The sequence below is a fragment of the Erythranthe guttata genome, chromosome 11 (genome assembly GCF_056151865.1).
Source record: "Erythranthe guttata isolate IM_541 chromosome 11, IM_541, whole genome shotgun sequence".
In the NCBI taxonomy this organism is placed as follows: domain Eukaryota; kingdom Viridiplantae; phylum Streptophyta; class Magnoliopsida; order Lamiales; family Phrymaceae; genus Erythranthe; species Erythranthe guttata.
The window spans coordinates 2,335,745-2,361,290 of NC_142543.1; the positions used below are offsets into that span (position 1 = coordinate 2,335,745).

General features: G+C 33.4%; 3 protein-coding genes across 5 annotated transcripts; 1 reads left to right on the forward strand and 2 right to left on the reverse strand.

Annotated features, from left to right (window-relative positions):
• Positions 1–374: 374 nt before the first annotated feature.
• Positions 375–2,298, reverse strand: LOC105960645 (uncharacterized). The gene is made up of 3 exons (XM_012984832.2): positions 1,593–2,298; positions 694–866; positions 375–604 (listed from the first exon to the last, which is right to left on the reverse strand). The coding sequence occupies exons 1-3, from the start codon at positions 2,124–2,126 to the stop codon at positions 523–525; spliced, it is 789 nt and encodes a 262-aa protein (XP_012840286.1). The 5' UTR covers positions 2,127–2,298; the 3' UTR covers positions 375–522.
• Positions 2,299–10,258: 7,960 nt separating this feature from the next.
• On the forward strand, positions 10,259–16,116 carry LOC105974116 (CBL-interacting serine/threonine-protein kinase 24). 3 transcript variants are annotated; one of them, XM_088825226.1, is made up of 15 exons: positions 10,259–10,420; positions 10,873–11,109; positions 11,548–11,610; positions 11,745–11,816; positions 12,104–12,211; positions 12,298–12,372; positions 12,469–12,522; positions 12,660–12,785; positions 13,264–13,353; positions 14,407–14,529; positions 14,709–14,828; positions 15,099–15,215; positions 15,387–15,443; positions 15,574–15,648; positions 15,750–16,116. In XM_088825226.1, exons 2-15 carry the CDS (start codon positions 10,945–10,947, stop codon positions 15,843–15,845), a joined length of 1,341 nt encoding a protein of 446 aa, XP_088681352.1. In that variant the 5' UTR covers positions 10,259–10,420; positions 10,873–10,944; the 3' UTR covers positions 15,846–16,116. The 3 variants fall into 3 exon arrangements, with proteins under 3 accessions (XP_088681352.1, XP_088681351.1, XP_088681350.1); XM_088825225.1 differs by having other exon boundaries at positions 10,288–10,420; positions 10,893–11,109; XM_088825224.1 differs by having other exon boundaries at positions 10,309–10,448.
• Positions 16,117–17,285: 1,169 nt separating this feature from the next.
• Positions 17,286–20,733, reverse strand: LOC105974073 (EIN3-binding F-box protein 1). The gene is made up of 2 exons (XM_012999131.2): positions 20,290–20,733; positions 17,286–19,900 (listed from the first exon to the last, which is right to left on the reverse strand). Exons 1-2 carry the CDS (start codon positions 20,312–20,314, stop codon positions 18,015–18,017), a joined length of 1,911 nt encoding a protein of 636 aa, XP_012854585.1. The 5' UTR covers positions 20,315–20,733; the 3' UTR covers positions 17,286–18,014.
• Positions 20,734–25,546: the final 4,813 nt, after the last annotated feature.

Consider the following 25,546-nt stretch of genomic DNA (forward strand, 5'->3'; position numbering starts at 1 on the left):
CATTCGTTCTTCCTTACACAAAACGCGCTTCCCGATCTAGCCCATTCACCTAGGACCTATCCTCACCTCTTGTTCATAGGAGGCTACAAAATTGACATTTCGAATTTTGTCAAATTCAGACGAGAAATATCATTTTGGAAAGTCACAACAATACTAATAAAATTTAAACGATCTTTGCACACCCCATTATTTATTGGACAAACTATGCTTTGATTCTTGATTTTTTGTATTAACATGCAAGCTAAGGCCCATTGAATCTTAATTCATCAAAAGAGTTTTCTATCTCAATATTTTTCATATATGATTTGGTAAATAAAAATATACCAAAATAAAAGCAAATGTTACATTGATTCTAATAATAAAATTCCAAAATGTATGAACACCAACTCAGTATTATTGTTAAATAGCAAATAGTTGTATTCACATTCTTCTACAAGCAAATTAAATAACTAAAACATTTAAAAACAATTAATAAAAAAAAAAGTTAAAACTTGATTTTTAAAGCCAAGGCCAATTAAGTAATTATAACAAAATTGTAGAGTCTTGCCCTTCAAATTCATCCTCAGCATCCCAAAGAAACCGAGCATATGAAGCCATAACATAGCTGCACAAATGGAGAATAAATAAAATAATAATTAAATAAAAACAAATAATAAAAAATAAAATAAAATTAAATTAAGATGTGATTCTCACCAATTGTTTGGGGCTGCTTTAATAGCTCGATCAAAATAAATAAGGGCACGTGTTGCATCCTCATAGGTTTGCCAAATTAAATCAGCATATAATGAGAGAATATTCCCATCACTTGGATCTGCCAAAATTGCCCTCCCAAAATACTCTTCTGCCTTTTTAACATCTCCACAACACTGCTCATCATTCACCAAATTTCACATACAATTAGCTAATTAATTATGATGTCAATGTATTTCAATTTAGTGATTAATATATATCAAGTAAAAAGAAATAGTACTTAGAAATAATATTATAATAGAAGTTAAACACATTCCTTAATCACTTTCTTAATACGCTAGCATGTTTTATCGAGATCTGAAGCTGATTTGAGCATACGACGGTTCTTGACCTAACTCTTGTTTTTTTTGACGCATGTTACAATTCAAGTGATGTGTAAGGAGTATCAATTGCGGATACAATCGATCCTGACTGTATTACATTATAACGAATTCTAATACGACGAGCATGTGCACGTGGTACAATTTTTTTAGTCATTATATTCGACTTATTTATACCGATCTAGATCTGTTTCTCAATGCAGGGTTTCCAATTTCATAACAAAATATTTTATCGTAAATATTACGACGAGTGAATTGAAAAAGAAAAAAAAAACTAATGACGTTAATTTGAACAATAATAATGTAATTTCGGACAGAAAAATCGAAGTTAAATCGTGGTCCCTTTTTTTTTATAAATAAAAATAAAATAAAATAGTTCCACTATTTCAATTCACATATATAATAGATACAACAAACACAAATATTTATGATAAGAGTGTAATTAGAAGTTAATTAAACACAATTTATTAAGAATTAAGACAATCAATATATATATTAAAATTTAAAATAAAATAAATCTACCTCGTTCAAAAATCTTGCATAGTTGCTTAAAACCATGGAGTTTCCAGGGTTGGCCTCAATCATCTCCTGATAATACACGTCCATACTTCCGCTCTCGTGATCCGCATCCCAGCACCCGAATCCACCTTCGTACCCATCTCCGCCGCCGCCGGAGCCACCACTTCCGCTGCCTGAGCCGCCGCCACCACCACCCTCCGTCGTCGCCACCCTCTTGCCACCTCCAATCTTGAACCCCTCTTCCAAACGCGCCGCCACTACCTTCTCTCCCTCGTCGTCGTCATCCTCGGAACCCGTCGAAACCGGGAATATTATCCCATGCATGCACGCGCGGCCGCACTTAGTACTACTCGCTCGGACGAGCATCTTCTTGATGACGTCATCGTGGTCGAGTGAGATGGACGGCAGAGATGCTGCGGTGTAGGGTATTGGCCTGGGGAGGAGCTGCAGGGTATTATTATTTTCTGGTTCATGGCCATAATAATATTGTGGTATCCATGAGTTTAGTATAGGTGTTGAAGAGCTTCTCATAAGCATCTTTTTTTTTCTTCTTTTCTTTTTTTCTTTTTTTTCTTGTATTTTTATTTAGAAAAAAAAAAATGAAATAAAATAATTGTTGGTTTTAGTTTTAGTAGGAACTGAGAGAATTCAAAACAGAGAGATTTTCTAGATCTATCTCTATTCCAACATATATTGGAGAGAAGGGGTTGGTTTTATATATAAATATATAATATAAAAGTTAAAAGTACTCTTTTTTTTTTGGGAAAAAGTTAAAAACTATCAAATTAAATGATCATTAATTCGATACGGGTCGGGTCACTTGAGATAAGTAACTCAGGAGTCGAGTTTATGGAGTATAAATTATGTTAGCCGGCTCTATATATATTACGTTTTTATAGATTAAATTAACTTATATAGTCATATATATGGTTATTTATTGGTCTAAAATAAGAAATTAATATTCGCTAAACGTTATTGAAATCTAATTTTCTTCAATGTTAGGAAATACTCCAATTTTTCGTATTTTGCTAAAATTATTTGGAACAACTTAGACGAGCATCTTAGAAGAAATATTACGAGATATTAGACTGATATCTTAGCACTACATGTATATATACATTTGACAACACATTCCTCAATCGTACATAACAAATAAAAATCTTCGGTTTAAATGATTACGTCATCCTTAACACACCTTATTTGATTCGGGACTGGTTTAAAAACCCGCTTTATAAAACGGGTCGGGTCCAATTGAAAAATTCACCACATTCGAATCAATGACTAACCAAACCCTAGTTACGGTCCGGATCCGAGTCCAAACAAGCCCGTCGGTTATCTATACGAATATGAACTTATCTAAGATATTTTCAAATGTGTGATGATATATCACTCAAATAAGGAAAGTCAAATAAATAATATAATATATATATATATATATATATATATATATATATATATATATATATATATATATATATATATATATATATATATATATATATATACGTATAGGACTTACTTTTTGGTTTTCAAAAATTGCTATTTGCAGTTCATACTTATTTTTTTCTCCCCCTAGAAAAAATCTCTCTCTTTAACAATAGAAGCAGGAAGCTAATATAGCATAAAATCATCTTTGTTGAAGTGAAATACGAACACAAATGAGCTCATCGGATGAAGATCGGGATACACATCACAACGAGGTAAAAATTTCGTCATTTTGTTCAAAAAATCTGGACAGAAAAGGCAAAAGCCCAACCCGGGCGCCTGAAGCTATTTTACACTCCCAAGTTGGGCGTGTAAACCGTCAATCCACGCCCAAACCGGGTGTGCAAATCAGCTTCTGGCTCCCCCCCCCAATTTTTTTTGCTTTTTATTTTTTATTAATTATTTTTACGCTTTTTTCAGGGAAACTGATACAATGCGAGGTAGACGTCAAGCGTGCGATATTCTAAATAGTGTTTGATTTAGTTTAATTTTATTGAATTTAATGTATTATAGTAGTTTATTATGTCGAATTTAGTACTTTATTATGTCCAACTTAGTACTTTATTATGTCGAACTTAATATTTTATTATGTCGAACTTAGTATTTCTATTGGATTGACAAATTCGAATAAAAAATAAAAGACCAACAATCCTGAATCAAGAAAACAAAATAAAAAAGACCAACAATCGAACATCAACAAGTGCTCGTGGTTGTTTAAAAATCATCGTCCGTTCGCCACGCCGTGTAGAACTAGTAACCTTTTGATTATGTCTGGGACGAATCATAGGCCCCTTCTCTTTTTACATCTTCAATTTTTTAACCAATTAGACGTCCTGAAAATATAAGAGATATTCAAATGAGTAAAATTGAAATTAAAAAAAAATTAAAAAAAAAATAAAACAAAATAAATAACAGAACGCCCAGACCGGGCGCCCATTCCCGAACCGGACACCCAGACCGGGCGTTCACCAAGCACAATTTTGAACCAAGATAGCCATATCATTCGATTTTTAGGGTTGTTTAAAATACAATTACAACCGAAATTTCCTACCCAATGCAATTAAAACGTTTAGGAATTAAAAATACCTCAAAATTTCGATAAATTTGGCTTGATTTGGCTTCAATTCGAACTTTTTGGATTTTTTTTTTCTTTTGAATTTTTTTTAAAGAGATAAAGTTTTTTGTAGAATGAATTGGAAATAGCAATTTTCAGACACCAAAAAGCATTTCACAATAATATTTAATTAGCCACTGCCTTTTTGAGTTTTGACCCAAAATAAATGTGGGGGGTGGGGGGGGGTGTGGGGCGATGTAGCTATTGACGGCTATAATTCACTTGATCACGTGACTAACCATCTGCTGGCCAATAACCAAAATGTTGGCTGGAAAGTGAGCAACCATGAGAGGGAAATCAGTCAACACTATAATAATAATTATTATTATTAATAATATTAATAATAAATAAATAAATAAAATAAAATATTATATAATGGAGATAGAATATTATTAGTGGCTGAGAATTGACATTTCCTTTTGTGGGACAAATGTTTTGGGCCTCACTGAGTTTTAGTTAAATAAATGGGTCACTACTTTTCAACGGTGATTGTAAGCCCGCCAGTCCAAATGCCAATTTTGTCTCCTATCTATTTTTCAAACCATTGTTTTTTATTTTTATTTTTTTTTTATTTATTTATTATTTTTAATGAATGGGTAAGCATTGTAAATATTTATCGTCTGAGAAACTCAAAATTCTGGCTCCACTAATGACCCCATCAAAAAAAGAAAAGAAAACTAATCTGCAAGGGTGACCTAGTTGATGTAATAAGAAAACACAATATATAACGATCCAAATTTCGATTCTTGACCTGCCGATATTTTTTCGGATCGAGCTCGTTGTACATTTACTTTGTCTAAAGTGGGTTTAATTTTGCGTGGTTTACGAATTATTGCACAAGAGTAAAGTTTCTACGTTGCAGATGTATATCTGTCAATAAAAAATAAAAATAAAAATAAAAAACAAAAAAAAGGAGGAATAAATAAATTGAAAAGATAAACTAGCGATAGCAATGTTACACCACAAGGATCTCAAAATGGCAATTTGGTTGGGACCATTTGAAGATGAATTTCCCAAAAGAAATTTGTATGATTGAGAATTGTATGTGGCTCACACTCAATTATCAACCTCACAAAGCTTTATATATATATATATATATATATATATATATATATATATATATATATATATATATATATATATATATATATATATATATATATATATATATATATATATATATATATATATATATATATATATATATATATATTATATATATATATATATGAGATCAACAAATGCATTTAATTTGCCTCACTATTATTTTATTGGCTCGTCGATTAAATTGATGGGTTAATCATAAAAAGGCCCATGACAGGGCACTTAATTAAAAGAGGAACATCTAATTTTTTTGTTTTTCAAATAAATTCAGCTCATTCAAACTTATTTGCAAAAAAGGAAAATCCTTTTATATATACCAACATTACCCCCACTTCATTGAAACTCAATTCAACTCCAATTTCATGATTTACACCACAATCTAGCCCAATTTCATCAATTAACCAATTTTAACCCTAATTTTAATTTTGACCCGGCACCACTGGAGACCGTCGGTCTCCGACGTTGACTTTTTTTTTTTTTTTGGAAAACTTTTTTTTTCCTGAAATTTTTTTCCGACCGGTCAACTGCCGGGTCTCCGGCGTCGACTTTTTTTTTATATAATTTTGTTTTTTCTTAAAAAAAATATTTTAATTAATATTACTGTCTTGTCTGCTAAATTACTGTCTCCAGCAGTTATTTAACTGTCGGAGACAGTAATTCAACTGTTAATTGATTTTTTTTTAAATATTTTAATTAATATTACTGTATTCTTTGCTAAATTATTGTCTCCAGCAGTTATTTAACTGTCGGAGACATTAATTTAACTGTTAATTGACTTTTTTATTCTTAAAAAAATATTTTTAATTAATATTGCTATATTCGTTGCTAAATTACTGTCTCTAGCAGTTATTTAATTATTTGAGACAGTAATTTAAATGTTAATTGACTTTTGTTTTTGAAATTTTTTTTCTTGAAAAAAATTATTTTAATTAATATTACACCCTTGACTGCTAAATTACTGTCTCCAACAGTAATTTAACTGTCTTAGACAATAATATTAATAATATTACTGTTCGGAAAAATAATATTCATAATATCACTGTCCCAAACAGTAATATTACTGTCTGAGACAGTAATTTAGTAGCCAAAGACAATAATATTAATTAAAATATGGGGATCACTATTTCAAATCCTAACTTTTGCTTACTTGAATACCAAAAAAATAAAAAATAAATAATTAATTGTAAATTACTTTAATACCCTTAATGAAATTAAAACCAAAAAGATATTACAAATACTATTTTTCTTTCTTAAATACCAAATAATCAAAAACTCAAAAAAACCATTTCCCTCCTCCACCTCCTTCTTCTCCCTCCCCAAAAACCCTTCTAAAAAATCTTCCTCACAACAAACCCTTTTAAAAAATCTCACAACAAACCCTTCTAAAAAATCTCAAAACTAAAGAAATTAAAACCTCACAAAACGTATAAAATTGAGTTATAAGACAATAATATGGTAGTATATATGAAAGGAGAACACATTAAGGTAAGTATCGATGTCTTTTTTGAGCTTCGAAGTCGATTTTGAAGTTTTTTTTTTTGAAACCCGCCGGCAATTTTCGACACTTACAGGTCGATTTTTTGGTCAATTTTCGACACCAACGTGTCGAAAAAAAAAAAAAAAAAAAAAACAAATTTCGACACCTACATGTCGAAAATTCTCCAAATTTCGACACGTATGTGTCGAAAAAATACTGTTGGTAAAAAAAAAAAAAAAAAAATTTTTTTTTTTTTTTACCAATAGTGTTTTTCGACACATACCTGTCGAAATTTGGAGAATTTTCGACAGGTAGGTGTCGAAATTTGTTTTTTTTTTTTTTTTTTTTTTTTTCTTTTTTCGACACGTTGGTGTCGAAAATTGACCAAAAAATCGACCTGTATGTGTCGAAAATTGCCGACGGGTTTCAAAAAAAAAAACTTCAAAATCGACTTCGAAGCTCAAAAAAGACATCGATACTTACCTTTAATGGCTTCTCTTTCCACATATACTACCATATTATTGTCTTATAACTCCATTTTATAAGTTTTGTGAGGTTTTGATTTTTTGAATTTGGAGATGTTTTGGAGGATTTAAGAAGATGAAAAAGATAGGGTTTAATTGGGTTGTCGCGGCAGTTACGAGCACGTACGGTGGCGTTCGGCGGCGTTCGGCGGCGTCGTCGGCGGCGGCGGCGGTGAGGGTTGGAGAGGAGAAGAAATGGTGGAGGGTTTTTTTTTTTTTACAACAAAGGGTTTTTTTTCTTTTTTCTTTTTTTTATTTGGTTTTTGAATAGGTAATTTCTAAAAAAAATTGATATAATTGATATTTTGTATGAAAGGGTGTTTTTGTACTTTTCTTTTTATTTTGGTATTAAAGTAAGAAAAAACTGATAAATATGTACTCAATTTTGGTTTTAAACTTCGTAGTATTCAAGTAAGCAAAAGTTGGGATTTAAAATAGTTGTCCCCTTAAAATATTTTTTTCTAAGAAAAAAAATTTCGAAAAAAATAAAAAGTCACCGCCGGAGACGGCGGTCAATGGTGGTTAACCGGCCGAAAAAAAATTTCAGGAAAAAAAAAAAGTCAACGCCGGAATTTGGCCGGAAAAAAAATTCAAAAAAAAAAAAATATTATTGGGGGTTAATGTGATATATTTGTTTAAATCCGGGGTCAATGTGTAATATTAAAGAAATTAGAGCATAATTGATGAAATTGATAAGAATTATATTATGGAGGGTATTTTAGACTAAAGACATAGAGATGAGTTTAATTAAGAGACTGTTTTTTTTTTTTTTTTTTTTTTTTTTTTTTTTTTTTTTTTTTATCAATGTGCATCAAAGTTCCATGTGATAGCATTTTTTGCCACTCACCGTAAATTGATTGATATCTTTTCAAATCTTGAATAACAATAAGAAAATTTCTATTAGTAGGACCCTCTCCTAGATGCTTGTTAGATATTTTTAATTGGTTGACTTGAATATTTCTTTTTATATGTTTTTTCGCTTTTGATTTTGGGTTTCGAAAACGGTCTATTCACAGTTTGAGAAAATGTGAACCGTAATGAGCTGCATTGCACGGTTAACTGTTATAAAAATTTGTGATCAGATTTGTAATCTTATTTCATTTATTACGAAGTGTAAGATCAAGATTCCCAAAAAAAAAAAAAAAAAAAAAGACAAAACGAAAAAGAAAAAACAGGGTAGAAAGTTCAAATCCATGTCTAAATACTAAATAGGTACACGCACATGCATGTAAAATTGTAATCTAAATTATTTGTCTTTATTAAATTAATCTCTCTCTCTCTCTCTCTCTCTCTCTCTCTCTCTCTCTCTCTCTCTCTCTCGGGTTATAGGGCCTAGTTTGTTTTTTAGTTTGTGATGTTCTTTTTATTAGGGCCCAATGAACAAAGCCTTGCCCATGGGACTTAATTACAAATTAACTGTGACAGCCCATGTTCAAAGACCGGCAACATTAATTTTATTATTATTATTATTATTTATAATATATATTGGGGTTTCATGTTACTACGTATAGTAGTGTAAACGAGCAGAGCTCGAGCTCGAATCAAATTTGGTGAACTGGAGCTAGAGCTCAAGCTCATCGAGCTTTCAATTAACTTGAGCTCGAGCTTTTATCAACCAGCTCATCGAGCTCACGAGCCGGTTTTAGGTTTTAACAATTATATATCATTTTCGGAATTACTATAAATCATCATTTACGCCATTGCGGCGGTTCGTTTTGGTATATGATCAATCCACTACTTGACTTAATTTTGATGCCATATTTTATTTATGATTTGTTCCATCAATTTGCAATAAAATTCACCAGTAAGTATTTATTTGCATATTTGGTGTATCTCAGTTACCGATGGACAAGACATATTTATGGCAAATATACACATGCACGTTGCATGTGTTTATCATGACAAATTTATAATTTCAAGTACTACTCTTACCAAATTACCTAAAAATCGTAATCCAATTTATGTAACACTAATTTTGGCTGACGAAATTGGCTTTATTGATACTTGAAAGTATTTTGACGAAAGATTTCAAGCAATTCCCGATTCAAGAAAACCTAACTTGAGTGATCTTGATCATCCATTCTTTTCTTGCCTAATCTTGATTGTTCATCTACCGGTCATTTGAAAGATTCTCTCAACCTTCATCTCTCTTTCATTTCTTCCGCCGCGTCTCTCTTCTCTTCTCTCTCTTCTTTCAGTACCTCCGTCACCCATTTTCTTTTTCCGGTGACACTCTACAGTCTTCAGTGTACAATAGGAGACCTTGACTATGGAGCACATTTAATGCTAGAGAGATCATCTAAGAGTAATTAATACATTGTTTTCAAATTCAAACCACTTTTTGTCTTCAATATTAGTTTTCTATGAGTACATTGAATATTTTTGAGTGAAATACTGGGTTTAATTTGATGAGTGTTTATTATTCATTGGTTGACTGTACATGTGTTGGTGATCAACTCGAGTGATATCTAAGATGTCTGTGTCTGGGTGAATGGTTCGTTCTTGAAACCTATAAGTGATGCTTCCATTTGGATATTCCGAACAAAATGAATCGACTGGACTGTGTGAGGGAACTGAGCCATTAAATATATTAACAACTCCATGTATTCAAGTTGTCTCGTTCTATTATATCTTCTTCCTCTGAACTTGTTCTATTTTTTGTGTTTATGTTTGGTGTAATATTTATTTCAAAGTAATTAAGTACATATGCCTATCTCCAACAATTCATCGTTTGTGTTTTTCATTTTTATATTATAACAGATGAGTAGTGGTATAAAATATAAATACACTTTTAATAATAACATCATAATAATATTATTATTAGTTATTATTATTAAAATTAAAATGAATGGGGATGAAATTGAAGTCAATTGAAAGTAAAAGGACTAAAATGAAGATTGAGTGAAAAGTAAGGGGTGAAAATGAATTTTACCCTAAAAACTATGTGTATATATAGATATTTACTACATCTGAGTGGTCAAAATTTATCACCTTTCCCTCTCTTGTTCTCTCTCTGCGCTGTGAACTCGGTAAAACTCAGTTAAAATTACGATAAATAATCATTAATTTAGCTCCGGCGATCGGATCTTATTCAGTTATCCGCGGCGATCCCAGCCTCCTGCAAACGGTATATTTTCTCCCTTGTGATGGACGTGGTAAATTACACGGCTGTATTTTCATTTTTATCGGATTATTGCAATTTTGTTCTTCCTTTTTTTTTTTTTGTGGCTAATTTACAGTCCAGAATTAGGCAGCGGGTAGTGAAGATTCATTTTATATTACACATGCATGTTTAAATTTGGAATTTATGTTGGTATCATTTTAATTTTGAGTTCGATTATTTTGTGTATGCTGTGATCGATTGGATTATCACCATTTTTTTATTTTTTTTGAATGGTTGGGAAAAAGAGGTTTGCCTGATGTTGTTAATTTGATGCCTGGTTGGTTAATTTCAATAATGTGAATTAATTTCTTATGAATTGGGATCATTGATGTTTATGCATTTTTTTTTTAATTTTTCACATAGGGTTGACTTTTTTTTTTTTTTTTTTTTTTTGTGTGTGTGTGTGTGCAATGAAGCTGTTCGTGTTTGTGTAAAGTAAGCGATTCGTTGAACGAAACGCTCTGTGAAATGAGCGTTGTCAATCGAAAATGATGGCAGTGAAAAGAAAAGTTGGCAAGTATGAACTCGGAAGAACCATTGGGGAGGGGACTTTTGCGAAAGTTAAATTTGCACAGAGCACGGAAACGGGCGAGAGTGTTGCCATCAAAGTCTTGGCCAAGAGTACCATTCTCAAGCATAAAATGGTTGATCAGGTATTTTTTTTTTTACATTCTTGTTGTCGATCAACGATCGATTGACTATGTTTGCGTTATATGATTTCATTTATTAGTTGAAAAGGGACTTTTTATAATGGTTGCATATGCTTGAGATTGTTGTTTATCTTATTATATGTTAGGGTTTCACTGCAGCAGTGACTAATAGCAAGGCTTCTTTATTATTATTCCAATTATGAGATATGTTTGTAATTTGTAAATAATGAGAAGCTGCAACGAGCTCTATGAGGGCAGTGATTACTACTATTCTGGATACGGCAAATAATCACATTTAAGAAATTGTGATATTGAAACTATGTAATTTCTAGGCATCGGGCACCCATTATACTAATGCTGTTATACAGGAGCTTTCTGTTTTTGTGATTTTAATTTTTCTTTACCAAGTCATATTAGTAATATTTCAAAGTTGGATACCAGATAAAACGAGAGATATCCATCATGAAGATTGTCAGACATCCTTGTATAGTCAAGCTGCATGAGGTATGCCAAGCTGCTACTAACTAATTCAGATTGATGTAGATTTTCATTTAAATATCTATTTTAATATAGCTCCTGCAATAGGTATCTGCTGTGAATCTTGCTGACGTTTCCGTTTTTGTTTGTCTGCCTTCTAGGTTTTATCCAGCCACACAAAAATTTACATAGTTCTGGAGTTTGTGACCGGAGGAGAACTTTTTGATAAAATTGTAAGTACTCTATAGTCTATATCTGAAAATGAAGTTGATTTTTTTGTAATTTAATTATAATTACTAATAGTTGAGCATTGAAACTGTTTATAATGAAATGGATAGTGAACAAACATTAATTTGGCAAGATATGTAATTTTTGAAACACTGGATGAAACGTTGATCTTCTTCGCCTACTTCTTGTGCATTTGAGATTCCTTGAGGCTATTATTTTGAAGCAACAGTGAATGAAATATTTGTGATTGTGCCCACGACCAACTGCCATTCATGTATTTCTGAATGCTCAGGTTCAACATGGCAGGATTTCTGAGAATGAATCAAGGAGATACTTTCAACAACTAATTGATGCAGTTTCACACTGCCACAGCAAAGGCGTGTATCACCGGGACTTAAAGGTGTGCGGCAGTCTTTAATAATGATTGAGTTAGGTAAACATTCATTTTGTCACTTTCTAATTTTGAGTGATAAATTGTATGTATAGCCTGAAAACTTGCTCCTTGATTCCAAAGGAAACTTGAAGGTTTCTGATTTTGGACTGAGTGCGTTGCCTCAACAAGTAAGTACAATGCCCATTTTCAGCTATTTGTGTTTTACTTTGAGGTGGCGACCGTGTTTACATTTTTTTTCTCATCTTCACCGAATTCATGTCCAGGGAGTTGATCTTCTTCATACAACTTGTGGGACTCCAAATTATGTTGCGCCCGAGGTATGATTTTTGTTAGATACTAACACAACAGAGCTACATATTTCTACATCGCGTATCCTTGTTTTATTGGCTGCCTTTATAGAAGAACATGATTCTCTTTTGCTAATATCTTGATTTGTCACCTCCAATGTCTTTAGGTACTAAGTAATCAAGGTTATGATGGTGCTGCTGCTGATGTTTGGTCGTGTGGTGTGATTCTTTATGTTATAATGGCAGGTTACCTTCCATTTGACGAGCCAGACCTTCCCTCATTGTATAACAAGGTTAATCTGTTCATTCTTAGCTTTCAAATGTCACAGATGATATACATCGAAGCATGGATTTGGACCACAGATTCAAAATATCATTCTTAACATGCTTTTTGAAGCTTCATGCTTTTGTTTAAGTAGTATTAAATTTTCCTATCAATTGAACTCTGCTGCTACCTGATTCAGCAATATGCTAAAGATTTTCTAAAAAAAAATTGGTGGACATTTATTAATATTGTATTTGTGGACTGTAAGTTCACTTCTAAATCCATAGGTTCTGGTAAACACCAGAAAGATGATATCCACCAGAAAAGATGATATCCACCAGAAAAGATTTCCGAAATTTAATTGGATTGTTACCACTTACGAATTGAATTCTCTACTAAATGCCAGTGTGCCAGTGTTTATATGCTAACTCGCTCTCCATCTTGATAATCTGTCAGTACCATACACATTTTTTAGACATTTTTCTCAATATTTAATCATTGTACAGATCATTGCTGCTCAGTTTTCATGTCCGTTTTGGTTTTCTCCGGCTGCGACATCATTGATACATAAAATCCTCGACCCCAACCCTGAAACTGTGAGTACAGAATTTAAGTTTCTATGAAAATGGTCATCACAAGGAACTATTTAGCTGTTTGTGAAGCATTGCACTGTTTTAATTTTTTTTTTAGATATCAGCTGCTTCTTTGAGTTTATGTCTTTGTTTTGAAGTTTAATCACTAATAGCGTGATTGTCAAAGGAATGAGTATCTTGATCTTTCTCGTTTCCTTTTCTTTTTCCTTTTTTTTCCTCTTCTTTTTCCTTTATTTTTTGTCCTTCTTTCCCCGACTTCATTTCTTTGTTGGGGTTTTATGTTTTCTGGATTTATTTGAGGTACCCGATTGGATATTATGCTACCCGATATCTGATCCCATCTGGAACTAAATCATTGATTCATCCATTTAGAACCGCTAAACTCTCAAGTCTTAATGAACTAACCCCAGCTGAGTGTCCGCCCCAACTAAAGTCAAGGGTGTCAGGAAAACTATTATAGCAGTGTACACTTGTGACTTGTCTTGATTTTTTTTAATGGTCTACTTGAATAACAATGTATTCTTGTTTTCGATTTATAAGCGGAAATAATCTGACTTTTTTAGCACATGTTTTTCAAAATTGCCTACTCATAAGAGAATGCTACTACATAGTACGAGGATCCCAGGAATAATTGAAGAGAGTTATCTCCAGTCACCACCGTTGGCAAATTGTTCAACATAAATTAAGATTAACGCCAGAATTTCAAAAGTATAGATTCCAGCAACGCCCTTTTCTCCTTGGGGTTATGACAAGAACCTTGTTTAAAATCACCCGCCCTGGAAACGAGGACAAATCTGAGTTCTGTACATTTAAATCTGATACATTTGAAGTTTAAGACTCGCAATAATATCCATGCAGTTCTGTTGCAAGCGAAGATGGTACCGTGGCCTTTAAGTTTATTGATGTCACTGTATTTTTGTCTGGCTTTTTCAAGTATTTTTCACTAACTTTAGTGCACTTTGATTTCTATTTCCTCTCTCTTGAGTACCATGTTATATAAATATTACTTTGTCATGTTTGTATGTGCTTGACAACTGACTAGTACAGTATATGCAGCGAATTAAAATTGGAGGAATAAAAAGAGACCCGTGGTTCCAGAAAAATTATGTGGCCGTCAGACCTAGAGAAGATGAAGCGGTGACTCTGGATGATGTTTGTGCTGTGTTTGACGATATTGAGGTTGAATTATTTTCCGCTCTCTATTATGTAGATATACTTTGTTCAGTTTGTCTGTGAGGATGACTTTTCAAATTAACGATATCGTAGCTTCAATGCTTGTAAAACTTTTTGTTCTATGCCTTGTTGAGTTTCAGTATATCTTCATTCAATGAAATACGTTCTATTGTTTGAAAATGCAGGATAAATATGTCAATGAGGAAATGCGGAGTAATGACAATGGCCCTCTGATAATGAATGCATTTGAGATGATTACCCTTTCTCAAGGGTTAAACTTATCAGCTTTGTTTGACAGGCGGCAGGTATATCCATAGAATTATGATTATATAAATCATAGCTCTCATCTGTAAACTACTAAGAGCTTTAACTACCGTAGTCGTGTTTCTTTAAAAAAGGAAACATGCTCTTTTCTAACATGTGCCGTCTTTTTCTGACTTCCAACGCACAAGAAATTAGCTTCACAGTCACTGCAGTTTCAATTATATTTCCAAAGGCACCCCCTTACGTTTTTAGATTTCATGATTTAATCCTTTTGTTATCTAATGATGGATTCTATCTATGCCTGTACACAGGATTACATTAAACGGCAGACACGTTTTGTTTCTCGACAACCTGCCAGAGTTATTATTGCCACAATTGAGGCAGCTGCTGAGTCGATGGGTCTCAAGGTTCACACACGGAATTACAAGGTCTAGTTTTCTTCCCTTAAATTATGTGGTGACATGCCCTTTATTCGTATTCACTTGATGGGCTTAGCCATATTATCTAGGCATGCTTATTTAGACTACGAATTTGTTGTCCGAGATTACAATTCTTCACTCAGTCCTTGCTAATTACTTTCAATGACAATCGCTTAACAGACAAGACTCGAGGGTACATCTGCTAATAGGGCCGGTCAATTTGCTGTTGTGCTGGAGGCAAGTTTGACATTTCAATTTACCGCCTAACGTTTTAGTGGTTTCATTTTCTTTTTTATATATATATATATATATATATATATATATATATATACACACACACACAATTTCATATTGGTTATTTTTATAGGTTTACGAAGTTGCACCATCTCTTTTTATGGTTGATGTGCGTAAGGCAGCTGGAGACACCCTGGAATATCACAAGGTCACACCTTTGCTTCTACCATACTAAACTAACTTCCACTCTTGGAATTTCGATTCTCGTGAATTTTCTTTTCTGATAATTTTCTTTTTATTTTTCGGCAGTTTTACAAGAATTTATGTGGGACGATTGATAATATTATTTGGAAACCGAATGAAGGTACGCCAAGTTCTGCTTTGCTTAGAACAATGACTTGTTGATCCTTACTCGAGGGTATGAAGCAAATCAGTTGGTTAAGCAATTGCAAATCCTTTTCAATTCTAGACCGACTTTTGTGGTCTAAGTAACTTTTATGTCGAAAAAAGTGGTTTTTCGGTGAAATGCGATAAATATTTGTATAAGATAGGAAAGAAATTGCATAGTGAAACTGTATCATGTTGCTGATGTGAGGAAAAAAAATAAAGGGAATTGCTATATATACTATTGATCATTAATTGTAATGTCTATTTTGTTAATAATTACTTTGATAAATCTCGGCCATCCCTTAGGTATGGTTGAATTACGAAAAAACCCTCATGTTTGGGTAATTACAACACCCCCAACTATGGATCTTCTTACACGTCTATCCTTGTGGTGTCAAATTTAGTGGAATGTTCTAAACTAAGCGGAATATTCTCCAGTTTGTACCCGTTTTATCCCATTCGAGCTCCACATTTTGAAATAAGATGATCATAAGATGTGTCATTTGGTTTGTAAATATCAGATTGTGATGCATCATAAATTGTATTTTTGCACAAAACGAGTACAAATTGGAGAACATTCCACGTAATCTTTGACACTATAAGGTTGGTCGTGTAAGAAGGTTCTTAAATGATTGAATTGTTGTAATTACTCAAACATGAGGGGTATTTTCGTAATTCAACCCTATCTAGGGGGTTGGCCGTAATTTACCCTATTTGTTAATATTAGAAGCGTGTAGAAAGTTTCATTATCCACACGGAAAGTAAATATACTAATACCACATTGCATTAATTTCTCAACACGCTTTTCATTTGAAAAATCAAAGTATTGCAGTATTTCTGATTTCCAACAAACAATGACGTAAGAAAGACATTCTTACCCTTCACAAATTAAAAACAATAATGTAAATGATCAAAGTGGGCTCCCAAAATCAAAAGAAAAGGGACAAGTTCATTGAACCTAAATTTAAATTTGAATATAATATAAATTCACTTATTCAAACAGGGAAGACAACAACTGCTTCTGATGATGCATTCACACAATTTTTATCCCAACAACCATTACACTTTTTTTATTCAGTGGGGTTCAATTGCTTTGCCATAAGTATCTCCAATTTTTTTTCAAGAAAAAAATAATAAAAAAATTTAAATCTCAGGGCAAATTACGACCACCCTCTGATGCAAGGCCAAATTACGAAAAAAACCATCATATTTGGAAAATTACAACCACCTCCATCAACTATGTAGTGTCTTGCGAAAAAACGTAAACCTGACACCGTAAGAATAGAACTATGTAATGTCTTGCACAAAAACAATAAAATTGACACCATAAGAGTAGACATGTAAGACAATACATAATTGTACCCAAACATAAGAGGGACTTTTTTGTAATTTGACATTACATCAGGGTGGCCGTAATTTGCCATAAATCTTACACAATCACACAATCCAAACACATAATTTAGACACAACAACCCAGTTTCTTTTATTACATATCAAGAAGAGTAGCTTCATTCATAGTACAATCAATCAAGAGAGACCAAGGGGAAAATCTGCATAAACAGGATTAATAAAATAATCCCATTAAAAAAACCTAGAACCAGGCAAAGAAAAAAAAACAGCCATATATAAAGGCTGTTCATAGCAAACAAAAGAACTAATCTTAAGCTGCCATGGCCAAGTCCCGAGTCACACAGACATCCCCCGTAACCCTAAAATCGATCGCCTAAAATCGAAAACTACCCACAGACACACACACAACAAACACAACTTCAAACGAACAACAAACACGACTCGTACATACACGGCACAAAGTACTAGGATAATAATAATACCATAGAACATAAACTAAGCCAAGAAAAGCTTTTTATTCTGACACAATATGAAACCGGGAAGTAGTAGTAGTAGTAGTACCGAGTAGCTCGAAAACTCCGACGAAGCTTGAAGTGAAGCACCACCATAAGGGGGTAAAGTCGAGAAGCGGAGAAGCGGAACCCCATAACCGTATTTCTCAAGAAAAACCAAAGGCATTCAAAGAATCGGCCTCTCTCTTGGAACAGAGAGAGGACCGAAAAAAAAAAGTTTGCTAACAGGCTCGTCAAATACAAAAGGAAGCCTGCGAAAAACCCGATTTGCCTTTGATCTCCCACGGAAAAAACTTACTGTGGGTCCCACTTAACACAATCAACTTTACGAGAGAATATCGCACCTCCACAAATTCTCGGTGAGAATTTCGATTTTACCGCTGCTGATAGAGTTGCAGTGCTGGATATTCAATCCCAATAGTGTCTTCCCCATTTTCTCGAGTGCATGCATGCTCTCGTTCGATACCATCGAGCACCCCGACAGGGAAAGAATCTGCAGATTCGTGTGGACCCCACGCGACAAAGCATTGACACCTGCATCGGTGATCGTACACCTGGCAAGATCAAGATCGTTGAGCAATGGACAGCTGTCAGCAAGAGCCGTCAAGCTTTCGTCGGTGATTTTTTGGCAGTTTTCAAGATTGAGCAATTCGAGGGTCCCACCGTGGCACCTAGCTAGTGCGAACACAACTTCTTCGGTCAAATTCGAGCAGTGGCTCAGATTAACCCTAGCGAGCCCTGTTTGGCAAGATTCGAGAAGGGGAAGAAGGCCCCCGTCGGTGATCCCGCATAGTCCACTGAGATCCAAGTGGTGGAGATTCGGGCAGAGTTTACCGACCATAGCCAAGCTAGTGCTTCCAAATCCGGGGCAGTTCTTGATTGATAAAGATCTGAGAGATTCACATGGAGATAGCGACGGAATTTCCGTAGCTAAATCCTTGATTCCCATGCACTTTACCAACGAAACGGATTTCAATTTCGAAACACAGCTCGAGAGAGCATTCAATATCCCGATTTGTGTGATTCTGTTGCACTCTTCCAATTGCAAGCTCTCGAGCGAGGTCACACCTTTTGCAAAAGCTACGAGCCCTTTGTCGGAAACGAAGTAGCATTTACGGAGACAGACATGTTTGAGGTTAGGACAACCTTTTCCCAATGATTCGATGCTCAGATCGGTTATTCCCTTGCAAGAAGTGATGGTCAACGAAGACAACATTTTTAGACCTTTTGCTTGCCCCATCACCCAAAACCCCTTCTGGCTCACGTTTTGTAGCCCGCTTAAGATGAGATTAGTGACGGATTTTCCGTAGTGACCAATCACAGCGACGGAATAGTCGGTGATGTTCAGATTCTGAAGTTTGACTTTAGTCAACGCGTCGGAAGTCGACGACAATAGACTAGCGATACCCTTATCCCCGATAAAAGGACAATCTTTTATCGCAATCGAATTTAGCTTAGGGCAGAATTTAGCAATGGACTGAATACCCTCGTTTCCGATGTTTATGCAAGATTCGATTGTGAGTGAGGTCAAATTCGGACAATTTTCCGCAATTGCTGATAAACCCTTGTTCGTAATTAAAGGGCATTGGCAAAGATCGAGCTTTTCCAACGAATGGCATTCTCTCGCAATTTCGAATAGGCCTTCATCCCCGACAGAAGGCACGTTCCACAACGAGAGAGCCCTTAGCGAAGGGCAACCACGGGCAATCACCGACAAACCATGGTTAGTAACTCCCCGACTAGAGTTACTTCCTCGTATCGAAAGCTTTCCTAGTCCTCCACGGCTGGAGGTGCCGACAGCAATAGCCGCCAGCCTTATATCAGTTGCTTTTTTCCCCTCGACGCACCTCGTGAGGTACCCATCGCACGACTCCATCTCGATATCCGATTCTTGCGGGGTTTTGATCCGGTGAAACTCGGAGCACCGTACGCTGCTCAATACTGATAGCCACCGCTTGGAGACGCAAGCGGAGGTGCTCCTCTCCCGACCGTTGGATAAGTGCGTGAAGATCTCGAAGAGGCATTCGTCTGGGAGCGTGTCGATTGAGGGTGTTTTATCGTCGGCCAATAGGGTTGCGCCAAGTGTACATGGGCCGGCGATGCGGGACCTCTTTCTGGGCGGGCAGTAGACTTCCGCGTGGGACCCGATGGAGAAAACAAGGCCGGAATCTCCGGAACATGACGAACGGATGGAATTGAAATCGTCATCACCTGATTGGCCAATGGAAACAATTAAAGTCAGCTAAATTTGTCTATGTGGATCTCATATAATATAAAGATTGAATTTTTACAGTTATGTTTCTTCCAAGAAGGCAGGAAATAATCATATTTCATTAATGGAAGTATTTGGAACAAAATTGAGACAAAATCATGTAATTCAATTGAAGATCTAAACAAGGGGGTTTCCATATACAACAGGCAAAATCCATACATTCTTTGTATAAATACATGATTTAATTAGGGAAAGAAAAAAAACTAGATCTTTATATGCTCAAACCCCAATCAAATAAAGAAGTTTCACAATTAATTAACAGTACCAAAAAAAATCAAGAAATCCATAATAATTAAACAAAATAATAATAATAATTGAGAAAACTCACCCCTGTAATTAACAAGAGCAGGCATGGCTGTTCTTCACAAAAAAGATTGAATCTTTTCAACAAAATCAAGAAAGCCCAGATCAAGATTTCAGACAACACTTGCATCCGACGAAAAAAAGATTAGCCAAGATTGAATCTTGAAAACAAAACCCCAACCACCGTAGGGGGAAAAACTAGAGAGAGAAAGATGAAGAAAAATGTGTAGCTTGTGTTTTCCTCTTTGCCCTTTTTACACACAGTGTTGTGTTTATATATCAGCAATTTATATATATAATATATATATATATGGGCCAACTGAATGCAACATGCATGAGTATACATACATACATACACACACTGTGTGTATATATATATTATATTAATAAAAAATAAAATAAAATCATTTGGTGAGGTGTCAAAAGTCTTTAGATACATGATGAGGGCCGGAAAAGGGAAACCTTGTGCTCTGAATCCTTTCATTTACACGGTTCAATGAATGGTGCCCGGAAACCGGTTTAGTCGGTCGTAGCTCTTTCATGCTGCCACTTGTTGTGCTCTCCTTTCTAAACCGGTACAGCTGGTCACCACCCCCACTATTATTTTTCTTCCTAATCATTTTTTAGGGGTAATTATAATTGCCCCTTCCCTTAACTATTAATATTTTTACACGTTCATTTTAATTGCAGTTTTAAATTTAATGGAATTTTCGAGATTATATGGAATATTATCATTTTTGTAACTGTTTTATTCCATCCGAACTCCACATTTTGAAGCAAGATGATCATAATATGTGTTTTTCGGCTTGTATATATCAGATTGTGGTGCATCAGAAACTGTATTTTTACACAAAACGAGTACAAACTAGAGCACATTCCACGAAATCTAGATGATTATGTTGAATTTAATTCCATAAGGGTGGAAAGTGTAAGAAAAAATCATAATTAAGGAATATATGTAATTATCCAAACAAGAGGGGTTTTTTCTTAAATTCACCATACCTCGGGGTGGTTTTCATTTACCCTTTCTATGTAATTGGACATGAGATCATGGGTAACAAATTGATAAAAAAAAATTGGGACAATTAATTGAAAGTTCATCTTACCTTATTCTACTAGAAATTTAAATAATAGATTTTGTAGTTTGTAAGTTTATTTTCTAAGTTTAGTGTCATTTTCCTGCCGGTTTTTATAAGTTTACTGTTAATCCTCAAGGAATTTTCAACTGTTCACTATCATATTATAGATGTTTACTATCATTTCTTCTGGTTAAAATACTCGAGTTTTAGAAGTTCACTATTAGTTTGTAGTCAATTTATAAGAGATTTGCGCGTGTATCCAGCCAAGATCTTCTATAATAAATATTTTCTCTTATTTGACCCTATTTTTATCTCTTGTACGACTTTATCTTCTTTCCTTATATTCGCATAAAAGATATCTCGAATCCACGTTTTTTATTAGTCTTCTCCTGCTCGCCGCCTATTACGCACTTTCCATTCATGTGTGCGAACAAATTCCGTAGCTGCGACCTCTTTTCTTGACGAGCATGATCGCTCTTATAGACCTCCTTCTAAGACGAACTCTCAAAGCCCATGCATAATGCAGTTTGCATTGCTCGACTTCCCTTAGGCTTATTATTTTCTTGGATCTAACTCTAGAGCGCTCAGCCCGAAGCTGCCAAATTGACCCCCATCACACTCTCTTCGTTCTGAAATTACAATTTTCATTTAGGAAAGTTTAAATAAAAAATAAATAAATCCCTAGTTTTCGCCATTAATTTAATTAAAAGAAAGAGGGAAGATAAATACAATTGAATGCACATAACTTATAAGTTGGTGTGACAAATTCAATTTTGTCTCCACATGTATGATGGATAATAATTATAACCAATCTCGCAAAGATGATATAGTATATGTGTTTCTTTAAATCCCACTACGGTGATAATTAAATTGGTTTGTTTTTATTTATTTGCCAATAAATATAGCAAATTGGTCAAGTGGTGAATTCATTACCATCAATTATTACATGTATAATAAAATTATGCTATAGCCTTTACATACATATTGTAAATAAAATATTGAGAAAATTATAATAAATTAATAATTTGCATGGTTTTATTGTAATATAAAATCTAGATATATGCAACTTGGTGTGACAGTGCATCGTATGTGGTATGGTTACCAAAATGCATGCCCCAACTTTGTTAATCTATTTAACAGCTTGTTCATTATGGATTTATTTAATTTAATTAATAAAAGTATTCAGCCCATAGATATTATAATTTCATTAATAAAAATATTCAGCCCATAGATATTGTTGGGTAGGGTTGGAAATCGAACGGAAATGGTCGAAGTTAGCATTTTCCGAAAAATATAGAATAATTCTAATTCAGGGTTTAGAAAAATCGAAAATTGAAATTTCATATGTATACGTAGCAAAAACACGAAAAAAAAGTGGACTTTTTTTTGGGATTTCAAAAATGAATATTGTTGTTTCAGTATCGAGATTTTTTGGATGGCCGTAGCGGAATTCGAAGATTTCGTTTCAATTTTTTACCTTAGATGGGTGTGTATCGCCGTTTCTGCGTCCGTGCAACATACAGTGCATAACTATTCTGCATCGATATGGAACCAACTAATTTTAAATAAAATATGATATTATTAGTGTCACATCTAAATAAAATTTAAAGCTGTTTTAAAAAATAATAAAATAATAAAAACATTAGTTTCTCAACAAATACTAATTCTAGAGCAGATTCAGACCTCATCAAAGTCATCTAAAAGAGCTGCATGCAGCAGATAGTGGACAAAACTCTGTTTTGTGTATGTCTGAATTAAGTGAATTTAGTTCATGTTTGACTTATAGCACACCGGTCAACTTTGACCTTTTCAAAAAATTAAGGATAATTTTTTTTTATTGATCACTCAAGAATTATCTCAGCCACATCCACCAATTTTGAATTGCACTAATTTGAAGATTTTACTATAAGGAATTGAGTCTTGTATTTTTTTCTTCTTATTTTAATTTTAACGAATATAAAAAAATAAAAAATAAATCACAATTATTCATCGAAATTGTTGCAGCATTGGGATCTGGGGAACAGAGATTGTGCATTGTACTTAAATTTGATTAACAAAACCAATTGATTTATATTTTATTGTGTGAATTTCATGGGCATGCACCAAACATTTGATGAAGAGTACAAAAGTCTAAAGAAAAGATCTAAATTCAATGGAAACATTGAACTTAATAATAATTAAATAATTTTAATATATGTCAACAAATTTTGAGGTTATCTTAATTTGAGGTTGATTTACATTGTTTTTTTCACAATCATAATTAAATTGATATCGATGTAGTCATTAGTAGAGTCAGGATTTTAAGTTTTGGGGCCGAATGCATTAAAAATTTGAGAAGGGCCGTTATTGCTATTGTACACAATATATTAGAGATTTGAGAAATGTTGGAGGGGCCATGACCCCCGACCTTATACAGACTCCGCCACTGGTTATAGTCTTTACTGGTTTACATAATCAAATTGGATCGTTTTAACAATACTTAATCCCGTCGATCTAATAGAAAATAATTATATTGTTTTAGCATATTGCATATAAATTATTATGGTAATTCAACAAATTATTTAACTATGTATACTAAAATAAAGAATTTCAATGTCCAATGTATGCGATTTAGCCAAAAATGACATGTAGCTCATAAATTAGGTATGGGTGGCATAAAATATTAAATAAAAGAATTTGTATAAGAGTGGAAAAATTCAGAAATTGGTCTAGAATCACTGGATCCTTTATTTTGATTTTGTTTATTAATTAATTTCTTTTTGTTCAACAAATTTTGTACAAGGAATCTAATGCAACACGACACCATAGTGCATTGTCCCGGAAATTTAGACAGGGGACTTTAATATATATATATATATATATATATATATATATATATATATATATATATATATATATATATATATATATATATATAATTAAATATTTTGGTTCCCTCTGTATATGATAAGACTATTAGTGACCCTAATATTTTATTTATTTATTATCACTACAAATTAGTTTAGTTGTATTATAATAAAAAGTTTGAAATCAGGAGCTCAAATTTAATTTTCATTACATACATTTATTATATGGGATATGATAAATGTTGTTCGAGCTTTAATAATACCGTTCGATTTTAAATGTGATTTTGATCATTTTTTTTTCCAAATTTTGCAAAACCGAAAAATAGAATTTGTAGTATTTTTGAGTTAGTTTTCTAATCCAACTTGAATCACAAAAATTGGATGTCGGACGAGAAAGATATACATGAATCAATAGATACTGCCCACAACTTCGATGAATTGAGGTATCTAAAATTCAAAATGTGACTCATTCATGCATAACTTTGTCACACGACATCCAATCTAGCAGATTAAGTTGGATTAGAAAGTTAACCCCAAAAGACTATAGTTTTTGTGTTTCGAATTTTGCCAAAAATCAAAATATGTCAAAATCAGGTTCGAATACAAAACGACATTATTTAAAATTAAAACGACATTTAATATTTCAGTTATTATATACACTATTTCTATTTATTAAAAAAAAGTTCAAGATCGAGCTCGAGAATTTTTGTCCAATCGATTTATTAAGTTCAGGAATCGGCTCAACTCATTTACCAATCTCTAGTGTCCCTCCTATTCATGATTGCATAGTAAAAAAAGAAAAGGAAATGGCTAGCAATGAACACAAGTGATAAATTATAAGGGTAAATCACAACCGCCCTTGAAGTAAGGTCTATTTACAAAAAACCCCATCATTTTTCTATAATTACATCAATCCCCTGTAATTTGTAGATTCCTTACAATAACGTCATTTTTCTAGGGGTGGATGTAAGAAATTTACAAAGTACATGGAGTTTAATGTAATTTCTGAAAAATGAGGATTTTTTTTGTTAATAGACTTTACCTCAAGTAGGTGGTTGTAATTTATCATAATTAATAATAATGTATTCCAAATATTAAAACATTACACTCACAATACATATAATTAGTCAATATATTTAATATCTAATTATATATTATATAACAAGGGACAACCAGACAAGCAAATGGAATAAATGCAGAATTTTGTTGGCAAATGAAATAAGCCACACGCCTCTGCATTTGTTAATAAACAACCAATTAAAACAATTTCTATCAAGTATTTTGAAAGGCGCTTCATCGAATCTACGTAGCGTATTTCACCAGGTGTAGGTTCTTCAAAATCGAAAACAATGGCCCA